The 10,398-nt window shown below is 62.7% G+C and overlaps 1 protein-coding gene across 1 annotated transcript; it reads left to right on the forward strand.

Annotated features, from left to right (window-relative positions):
- Positions 1–5,710: 5,710 nt before the first annotated feature.
- LOC116995094 (serine/threonine-protein kinase pim-1-like) lies at positions 5,711–9,652 on the forward strand. Its single transcript, XM_033057456.1, has 7 exons — positions 5,711–5,772; positions 7,202–7,423; positions 7,524–7,627; positions 7,720–7,770; positions 8,096–8,462; positions 8,850–9,026; positions 9,315–9,652. Exons 1-7 carry the CDS (start codon positions 5,748–5,750, stop codon positions 9,416–9,418), a joined length of 1,050 nt encoding a protein of 349 aa, XP_032913347.1. The 5' UTR covers positions 5,711–5,747; the 3' UTR covers positions 9,419–9,652.
- Positions 9,653–10,398: the final 746 nt, after the last annotated feature.

Here is a 10,398-nt window from a genome sequence, read left to right on the forward strand (position 1 = left end):
GTGCTAGAAAAGCCGGGCCAGCAGCCACAGCTGCCAGTGCAGTCGCGATGGGACGCGCCGGAGCCACCAGTGACGGTGACGTCGCAATGATTGCACTTGTCCTGCTGCTGACCACCGTGGCTGTCTGCTGGGCCCTTGGCCACTGGCAACCACGGAGGCGGCAGACAAGGACACCAAAACAAAGGAAGTGCCCTGCGGTCTGGCCCAGAGTCTCCCGGAGGAAGCCAGGAGCCCCTGTGGCTCCGAGGTCCTCCAGGCCTCGGGCCGCCCCTCGTAAGCGGCCACGTGCTCCCGCGAGCCCCCTGGGCAGCCCCTGCAGCTGCGGCCCCTTGGTGGCCGTGGCCCAGGAGCTGCAGGACCTGATGCTGCTGCTGCTCAGGGATGGCAATGGGGCACGTGCGCCGCTCTACTCAGGGATGTGGCAGGCCTTGTGGAGGGAACTGGAGGAGCTGGTGAAGCGAGGCCACCTGGGCTGCTGTGGCTTGTCCGGCTCTACAGGAGGCCCCCATCCCTGTGAGAGGCCTCGCTCCACTGTTGCGAGAGCCTCAGCCCTTGCAAGGATGGCACAGCAGAAGAGACCCGCCATCCATGCAGGGGCTTCAGGCTGTCAGAGACCCTCCATCCTGCCAGCAGCCTCTGCTATCTCTGACAGCCTCCATCCCTTGCAGAGGCACAGGGAGACCTGTCAGCCGGCGGAAGGTGCAGTGCCTGTGGACAGGTCTCCCAGCTCCCTTGGACTCATGGGCGCAGCCCTGACCGTTGATGTGGCCAGGGAAAGCTCACAAGTCCAAATGGGAGCCCAGCCCGAGCCAGGGGACCCTTGTGAGGAGCAGCTGGCAGAGCAGCAAGCGTCCTGGAGCCAGCAGTTGCCGGCCCACTGCTGCCAGGACGCTGTGCCGGGTGTGGCAGCTGGCAACAGACCAAGCCTGGAGGTGGAGATGACCCTGGAGACACCAAGGGGGCTTCTCCATCTGCAGGAAACTGCCCCAAGACAGCCCTCGACCACCACAAAGGGCTCTCTAATAGCAGGTGAGATCTTCCCAGGAGCTGTCGGAGGCACCCCCGGGGCTCTTGAGGGGTATCCCCAGGCCAGGCCAGGGCCCCTGAGAGCAGCCTGGTCTCCGCTGCTTCAAAAACCCCTGTCTGCTTTGCAGCTGCTCCTGGGATCCCCCTGGGCGAAGCCTCGGGTTGTAGCCCCGGCCGTCCCCAGCAGCAGAGGACAGCCCACGACGCCGGGGACAGCGACGGTGCCGCCCTGCTCCACTGCTCAGCGGCTCCTGCAGCCACCTCTGGGCCCTGCCCTGCCCCAGCTGTGCCGCTGGCCAGCCCGACGGCTGCCAGGCGGCGGCCGCTGCCCGGCGCGCAGCAGGAAGCAGGTGAGAGCAGGGTGGCCCGCGGCGGCTCGGCCCGCCTGACTGGCGGGCACTTGGGAGGGGGGCCCTGGGCGCAAGGCTGATGGCTGGCTCTTGGCCGCAGGGCAAAAGAAGCAGCTGCAGGAGCTGTACCAGCTGGGCCCGCAGCTGGGCAGCGGCGGCTTCGGCACCGTTTTCTCGGGCATCCGCCTCTCCGACAGGAGCCCGGTGAGTGGCTGCGACGGCCGGGCGTGGCAGGAGGGGCAGGGGCGGGGAGGGGCCGGGCTTGAACTCAACCCTCCTCTCTCCATGGCTTGCAGGTGGCCATCAAACGCGTGGCCCGGGAGAGCGTCCTGCAGTGGGACGAGCTGGTGCGTGAGCGGGGCCAGCGGGACAGAGCGGGGCGGGGCGGGCAGGGATAAGGCCGGAGCTTCGGCAGTGGCAGGCGGGGGATGGCGGGGGGAGCGGGCGTGGGCTCAGCGTGCCAGCCGGGGCACGGCGGGTCTGGCGATGCCAGAGACCGGTGGTGGGGCCGGGCAGGGGGCACCTCCCAGGCATCCCCTGGGGCTTGGCAGGAAGCCCAAGCAGCAGGGGGGCTGCCCGGGGGCGGGCACTGGGCCATCCCAGGCAGGGAGGGGGCAGCGCAGCCGGAGGGCAGCATCAGGCCTGCTGGAGGCATTGTCTTCTCCTCACAGCCCGACGGCACCCGTGTTCCCATGGAGATCGTGCTGATGGAGAAGGTGGGCTCTGGTTGCCACTATGTCATCCAGCTCCTCGACTGGTTTGAGCTGCCTGACAGCTTCCTACTGGTCATGGAGCGTCCGGAGGCATCGCGGGATCTCCTGCAGTTGCTGCTGGAGCAGGAGTTCCTGTGCGAGGAGATGGCGCGCTGGCTTTTCCGCCAGGTGCTGGAGGCCGTGCGGCACTGCACTGCCTGCGGCGTCCTGCACCGTGACATCAAGCCGCAGAACCTCCTCGTGGACCCGGAGAGTGGCGACCTGAAGCTCATCGACTTCGGTTGCGGCACCTTCCTCCAGGAGCGGCCCTACACACAATTTGCCGGTGAGCCCAGAGCCTGGGCCCTGCTCCCAGTGCCAGGCACTGCACGGCCCCATTCCCTCCTAGGCTGCGGGGCGCGGCCTTCAGCCGGCTGCCGGCTGCCGTGCATTTGGCACAGGGCAGATGCCGTGCCCAGAGCCGGCTGCTGGCCCTGCCCAGACAGAGGGGACTGCAAAAGCCGGGCCCCGGCCCGCAAGGCCGTGGGCTGCTCCGCTGGCCTTGTTTGCCTTGCAGGATGGTTTCTTGGCTTTGGCCAGTTGTCTGGGGGAGGTGGGGTGGCCTGCGGGGGAAGTTGAGGCTGCCGGCGTGGCCCCTGCCTCAGGCAGGAGGCTGGCGCCAGACTCTGCAAGGCAGCGGCTGCGCCTGGACATCACCGCCTGTCTCCCCTAGGAACACACGTGTACAGCCCACCCGAGTGGATCGCCTTTGGCTGCTACTACGGCCATTCGGCAACCATCTGGTCCCTGGGTGTGTTGCTGTACGTCATGGTCTGCGGGAGCCTCCCCTTCTGGAACGACCGTGACATCGTGTCGGGGCAGCTCTTCTTTGGGCACCAGGTCTCTCCAGGTTGGTATCTGGCCCCAAGAAGGCAGGCTTCGGCAGATGGCAGCGTGCAGCCCGGCGTGGCCCTCACGCAGCTCGGTGGGACGTCGATGTGCCCTCAAGGGCCGGCCGCAGGAGGTGGCCCGTGCCGACGGGCTCAGTGCAGCACGCGTGGCTGAAGGAGGTGGCCGTGTCCTGCTGTGCCGCTCTCCCACTCTCACGGGGCAGAGTGGTTCGTGTCCCACGGGCGCTGGGGGCAGCTGGGCAGGAGCCTTCTGCCACTGACCGGCGCTTTCTGCCTTCTCTCCCCAGCGTGTGAAGATCTGATCCGCTGGTGTTTGGCCAAGCACCCTGCGGACAGGCCGGAGCTGGAGGACATCTTGTGCCACCCTTGGGTGCGGGGCGGGCATTTTTGATGCCTTGCCGGATCCTCTGCAGCACCCAGTTACCACGTCCCACGCAGGACCCAAATAATAAAACAACCACAAACCCATTGCAGGGTGTCAAGTCTGGTCCTTGTCAGCAGCTTCAGCTAAAGAAACCTCTTGGGAAAAGGGGTAGTCCAAGTGCTCCCTTCAGCCTTCTTCAAGCTTTCGACACCTTTCCTCAAGCATGGTGCCTTTGTGTCTTCGGGCACGGGCTGTAGTGCAGGTAGGAAGGGCTTTAACAAGCCAAAGAATGCAACAGTGAAAAAACAGCTGTCCTTTCAAGCTGATGCGGCCACTTGGGTGTCTCCTGAAGTGAAACAAGGGAGGGCTCTGTGTGCATTCCAAGGGCCAGGAGGTGGCAGGGACAGAGACGTTGCTCTGCTACCAAAGCTGGGAGAAGAACCAGAAGCACCAAAAGGTCATTTTGCACTGAGCCCTGATGACCTCTTCCTCTTTCTTTCCCTCAAATCGGCGGCGACTGCAGGCAAATGCAGGCCAGGCCTCGTGGCTCATGGCAGACCCTTCTTCCTCCCCAGGGAGCCTCCTCACAGTAAGGGGGGAGCTCCCCCCCAGCCCAGGACTCACCAGCTCAGCCCCCACCAGAGGCAGGCCACTGCCTGAGCCCCACGTGCCCTGAGCCAAGTGGGGATTGGCGGCCATCCCGGCCACAGCGACAACAAATCCTTTGAGGTTCACACCTCTGACAAGAGTAAAAGGGCCAGCAAAACCTCACCTCGGGCCCTGAGGAGAGAAGGCTTCAGTCTGCAAGGTCCTCAGGGAAAATGTATGGGAAGGTGCTGGGCTCCATCAGTGCTGCTCTCTTTTGAAACATCACCTCCTGAGGGCACACGAGCCGGCCTTTCCCACATGTCGGAAGCCAAGCAGGCGAGGCACAAGGCTGCCGTGCCTAAACAGGCGACTTCTCTGGAAAAGAGCATGCAAAAGGAAGCTGTGTGCCCCGAGGAATCCAGGTCAGGAGAAGAACACACAGATGCTTCTTGCCACTTGCCACTGTGGGGGGAAAGCTGGTGTGGTGAAAGCTCAACTGGAGATGCAGGCGGCCAGAAATAAAAAGAGGGGGGGCACAATCAAAAGAGTCAAAAGAGTGTTTTGAAACACCTTAATGAGAAAAAACATTGGAGAAATAACATCATCCCCTCGCAGGATGTGGATGATCACTTGACAAACAGGGACAGAGACATGGTACGGGTGTTTCATGCCCTCTTTGCCTTTGCCTTCAACACTCGTCCCTCGCTTTGATGCCTTCAGTTTTACTTTTCATATTTTTCAAGTTTTGTACTGCCTTTCTGTGTAACTCTGGACTTCATCTAAAGATCTCTTCACAGTTTTGTAGGACAAAACAGTCCTTTTCCAGCCTGAGAACCAAGGACACCCTTGGCAGCTTCCGGCCCAAAAGTGTAACCAAGGGCGAACTGAAGAAAGCAATCTGGGAGGAGGGAACATCATAACCTGAAGCTGTAATAGGACAATTAACCCCGAAAATGGCAATGAACCAAAACTTACCAACATGTGAAAACCTGTGACGGGTCGTCCATCTTACGTCCATCTTGGCTAGAGCCACGACCAGGCTCTTGTGCTGCCCCAAGGTGTATCCTTTGAAGGCCTTTGAATAAAGACCAACTTGATTCCTTTAACGCTGTCCAGCCTCTGTTGCAGGCAGCCTCTCCGAGGCTCCACCTTCCCAGTGGAAAACATTGCACTGTACCAAGGGACACTGCAAGGCCCTTGAAGAGAGCAAGCCCTGCTCAGCAGAAAGCAAAGCACCCCCTGTGTTTGATGCACAGCATTCCCACGCAAACACAACACGTGCCAGCTCTTGGGAAGAAAGAAACCTTCTGGCGGACAAAACCAGAGCAGTGGAGGCACCATGAGCGCTCTTTAGCAAAGCCTGATGTATTTAGAGCAGAGGCACTGCAGAGGCCAGTGAGCTTCTAACAAAAATCTCTCTCTGCCCTCGACAGCCAGCTCAGGAGAGCTCCCCAGAGACAGAGAAACTTCAACTGCCTCTGTCTCTGGAGGATCTGCTCAGGCACAGAGTGCTGGGGTGTTTCCAGTTGGGAACGCTGCAGCGTCCTGGGAGCCGTGGGCTCGGCACTGCTGGCAGCAGCGCTCCTCCTGATATGCCACTTGCTCCAGGGAACGATTCACTGCCAACAGGCTTGTCGCATTTTGGGGCTACGTGAGCGGTGTGAGGAATGCAACAGTAAGTTCCTTCGTGTAACCGAGAGGGAAAAAGCCCTTTATTGAAAGAAACACTACACTTTTTCTATAATGGTTCATGGAGCGAGGATAAACATGATCTGATTGGTTTGAGGAAGGCAACATCTCTTGAAAACATGCTTTTATGAAAAACATCACGTCTCCAGCAGGTGTTTAATCACTGTTATCCTTTCTTGTCCTTGAGAATCCTGAGAACAGGCTGCTTTCTGGATTCCCAGCAGTATCCTAAATGACACGGGCTGAGCTCCCAGTCTTACTTCCAGGCTCCTTGCTTCCAGGCTTTCTCTGACCACGTGCATCTTCAGCCATGAGCCGGTTCCGCTGATCCCTGGGGCAGGGCGGGGCTGTGACGGCACAAAGGGGCTGAGTGCTGGCGTGAGGTGGGGCTGTGATGTCCTGGCCGCAGCACTGTGACATCAGTGTGCTGGTGCTAGAAAAGCCGGGCCAGCAGCCACAGCTGCCAGTGCAGTCGCGATGGGACGCGCCGGAGCCACCAGTGACGGTGACGTCGCAATGATTGCACTTGTCCTGCTGCTGACCACCGTGGCTGTCTGCTGGGCCCTTGGCCACTGGCAACCACGGAGGCGGCAGACAAGGACACCAAAACAAAGGAAGCGTCCTGCGGTCTGGCCCAGAGTCTCCCGGAGGAAGGCAGGAGCCCCTGCAGCTCCCGGGTCCTCCAGGCCTCGGGCTGCCCCTCGCAAGCGGCCACGTGCTCCCGTGAGCCCCCTGGGCAGCCCCTGCAGCTGCGGCCCCTTGGTGGCCGTGGCCCAGGAGCTGCAGGATCTGATGCTGCTGCTCAGGGATGGCAAGAGGACACGTGCGCCGCTCTACTCAGGGATGTGGCAGGCCTTGTGGAGGGAACTGGAGGAGCTGGTGAAGCGAGGCCACCTGGGCCGCTGTGGCTTGTCCGGCTCTACAGGAGGCCCCCATCCCTGTGAGAGGCCTCGCTCCACCACTGCGAGAGCCTCAGCCCTTGCAAGGATGGCACAGCAGCAGAGACCCGCCATCCATGCAGGGGCCTCAGGCTGTCAGAGACCCTCCATCCTGCCAGCAGCCTCTACTCCCTCTGACAGCCTCCATCCCTCGCAGAGGCACAGGGAGACCTGTCAGCCTGTGGAAGGGGCAGAGCCCGGGGACAGGTCTCCCAGCTCCCTTGGACTCATGGGCGCAGCCCTGACCGTTGATGTGGCCAGGGAAAGCTCACAAGTCCAAATGGGAGCCCAGCCCGAGCCAGGGGACCCTTGTGAGGAGCAGCTGGCAGAGCAGCAAGCGTCCTGGAGCCAGCAGTTGCCGGCCCACTGCTGCCAGGACGCTGTGCTGGGTGTGGCAGCTGGCAACAGACCAAGCCTGGAGGTGGAGATGACCCTGGAGACACCAAGGGGGCTTCTCCATCTGCAGGAAGCTGCCCCAAGAGAGCCCTCGACCACCACAAAGGGCTCTCTAATAGCAGGTGAGATCTTCCCAGGAGCTGTCGGAGGCACCCCCGGGGCTCTTGAGGGGTATCCCCAGGCAAGGCCAGGGCCCCTGAGAGCAGCCTGGTCTCCGCTGCTTCAAAAACCCCTGTCTGCTTTGCAGCTGCTCCTGGGATCCCCCTGGGCGAAGCCTCGGGCTGTAGCCCCGGCCGTCCCCAGCAGCAGAGGACAGCCCACGACGCCGGGGACAGCGACGGTGCCGCCCTGCTCCGCTGCTCAGCGGCTCCTGCAGCCACCTCTGGGCCCTGCCCTGCCCCAGCTGTGCCGCTGTCCAGCCCGACGGCTGCCAGGCGGCGGCCGCTGCCCGGCGCGCAGCAGGAAGCAGGTGAGAGCAGGGTGGCCCGCGGCGGCTCGGCCCGCCTGACTGGCGGGCACTTGGGAGAGGGGCCCTGGGCGCAAGGCTGATGGCTGGCTCTTGGCCGCAGGGCAAAAGAAGCAGCTGCAGGAGCTGTACCAGCTGGGCCCGCAGCTGGGCAGCGGCGGCTTCGGCACCGTTTTCTCGGGCATCCGCCTCTCCGACAGGAGCCCGGTGAGTGGCTGCGACGGCCGGGCGTGGCAGGAGGGGCAGGGGCGGGGAGGGGCCGGGCTTGAACTCAACCCTCCTCTCTCCATGGCTTGCAGGTGGCCATCAAACGCGTGGCCCGGGAGAGCGTCCTGCAGTGGGACGAGCTGGTGCGTGAGCGGGGCCAGCGGGACAGAGCGGGCCGGGGCGGGCAGGGATAAGGCCGGAGCTTCGGCAGTGGCAGGCAGGGTATGGAGGGGGGGAGCGGGCATGGGCTCAGCGTGCCAGCCGGGGCATGGCGGGCCTGGCGATGCCAGAGACCACTGGTGGGGCTGGGCAGGGGGCACCTCCCAGGCATCCCCTGGGGCTTGGCAGGAAGCCCAAGCAGCAGGGGGGCTGCCCGGGGGCGGGCACTGGGCCATCCCAGGCAGGGAGGGGGCAGCGCAGCCGGAGGGCAGCATCAGGCCTGCTGGAGGCATTGTCTTCTCCTCACAGCCCGACGGCACCCGTGTTCCCATGGAGATCGTGCTGATGGAGAAGGTGGGCTCTGGTTGCCACTATGTCATCCAGCTCCTCGACTGGTTTGAGCTGCCTGACAGCTTCCTACTGGTCATGGAGCGTCCGGAGGCATCGCGGGATCTCCTGCAGTTGCTGCTGGAGCAGGAGTTCCTGTGCGAGGAGATGGCGCGCTGGCTTTTCCGCCAGGTGCTGGAGGCCGTGCGGCACTGCACTGCCTGCGGCGTCCTGCACCGTGACATCAAGCCGCAGAACCTCCTCGTGGACCCGGAGAGTGGCGACCTGAAGCTCATCGACTTCGGTTGCGGCACCTTCCTCCAGGAGCGGCCCTACACACAATTTGCCGGTGAGCCCAGAGCCTGGGCCCTGCTCCCAGTGCCAGGCACTGCACGGCCCCATTCCCTCCTAGGCTGCGGGGCGCGGCCTTCAGCCGGCTGCCGGCTGCCGTGCATTTGGCACAGGGCAGATGCCGTGCCCAGAGCCGGCTGCCGGCCCTGCCCAGACAGAGGGGACTGCAAAAGCCGGGCCCCGGCCCGCAAGGCCGTGGGCTGCTCCGCTGGCCTTGTTTGCCTTGCAGGATGGTTTCTTGGCTTTGGCCAGTTGTCTGGGGGAGGTGGGGTGGCCTGCGGGGGAAGTTGAGGCTGCCGGCGTGGCCCCTGCCTCAGGCAGGAGGCTGGCGCCAGACTCTGCAAGGCAGCGGCTGCGCCTGGACATCACCGCCTGTCTCCCCTAGGAACACACGTGTACAGCCCACCCGAGTGGATCGCCTTTGGCTGCTACTACGGCCATTCGGCAACCATCTGGTCCCTGGGTGTGTTGCTGTACGTCATGGTCTGCGGGAGCCTCCCCTTCTGGAACGACCGTGACATCGTGTCGGGGCAGCTCTTCTTTGGGCACCAGGTCTCTCCAGGTTGGTATCTGGCCCCAAGAAGGCAGGCTTCGGCAGATGGCAGCGTGCAGCCCGGCGTGGCCCTCACGCAGCTCGGTGGGACGTCGATGTGCCCTCAAGGGCCGGCCGCAGGAGGTGGCCCGTGCCGACGGGCTCAGTGCAGCACGCGTGGCTGAAGGAGGTGGCCGTGTCCTGCTGTGCCGCTCTCCCACTCTCACGGGGCAGAGTGGTTCGTGTCCCACGGGCGCTGGGGGCAGCTGGGCAGGAGCCTTCTGCCACTGACCGGCGCTTTCTGCCTTCTCTCCCCAGCGTGTGAAGATCTGATCCGCTGGTGTTTGGCCAAGCACCCTGCGGACAGGCCGGAGCTGGAGGACATCTTGTGCCACCCTTGGGTGCGGGGCGGGCATTTTTGATGCCTTGCCGGATCCTCTGCAGCACCCAGTTACCACGTCCCACGCAGGACCCAAATAATAAAACAACCACAAACCCATTGCAGGGTGTCAAGTCTGGTCCTTGTCAGCAGCTTCAGCTAAAGAAACCTCTTGGGAAAAGGGGTAGTCCAAGTGCTCCCTTCAGCCTTCTTCAAGCTTTCGACACCTTTCCTCAAGCATGGTGCCTTTGTGTCTTCGGGCACGGGCTGTAGTGCAGGTAGGAAGGGCTTTAACAAGCCAAAGAATGCAACAGTGAAAAAACAGCTGTCCTTTCAAGCTGATGCGGCCACTTGGGTGTCTCCTGAAGTGAAACAAGGGAGGGCTCTGTGTGCATTCCAAGGGCCAGGAGGTGGCAGGGACAGAGACGTTGCTCTGCTACCAAAGCTGGGAGAAGAACCAGAAGCACCAAAAGGTCATTTTGCACTGAGCCCTGATGACCTCTTCCTCTTTCTTTCCCTCAAATCGGCGGCGACTGCAGGCAAATGCAGGCCAGGCCTCGTGGCTCATGGCAGACCCTTCTTCCTCCCCAGGGAGCCTCCTCACAGTAAGGGGGGAGCTCCCCCCCAGCCCAGGACTCACCAGCTCAGCCCCCACCAGAGGCAGGCCGCTGCCTGAGCCCCACGTGCCCTGAGCCAAGTGGGGATTGGCGGCCATCCCGGCCACAGCGACAACAAATCCTTTGAGGTTCACACCTCTGACAAGAGTAAAAGGGCCAGCAAAACCTCACCTCGGGCCCTGAGGAGAGAAGGCTTCAGTCTGCAAGGTCCTCAGGGAAAATGTATGGGAAAGTGCTGGGCTCCATCAGTGCTGCTCTCTTTTGAAACATCACCTCCTGAGGGCACACGAGCCGGCCTTTCCCACATGTCGGAAGCCAAGCAGGCGAGGCACAAGGCTGCCTTGCCTAAACAGGCAAATTCTCTGGGAAAGAGCATGGAAAAGGAAGCTGTGTGCCCCGTAGAATC

This window comes from Catharus ustulatus, chromosome 4 (assembly GCF_009819885.2).
Source record: "Catharus ustulatus isolate bCatUst1 chromosome 4, bCatUst1.pri.v2, whole genome shotgun sequence".
In the NCBI taxonomy this organism is placed as follows: Eukaryota; Metazoa; Chordata; class Aves; order Passeriformes; family Turdidae; genus Catharus; species Catharus ustulatus.

Excerpts from the sequence above, each read along its gene's own strand:
- LOC116995094 (XM_033057456.1), top strand. The coding sequence starts at position 5,748 with ATGAAAAACATCACGTCTCCAGCAG. Across the intron at positions 5,773-7,201 it reads AAACATCACGTCTCCAGCAG|CTGCTCCTGGGATCCCCCTG; the intron begins GTGTTTAATCAC and ends TCTGCTTTGCAG. Across the intron at positions 7,771-8,095 it reads TCCTGCAGTGGGACGAGCTG|CCCGACGGCACCCGTGTTCC; the intron begins GTGCGTGAGCGG and ends TTCTCCTCACAG.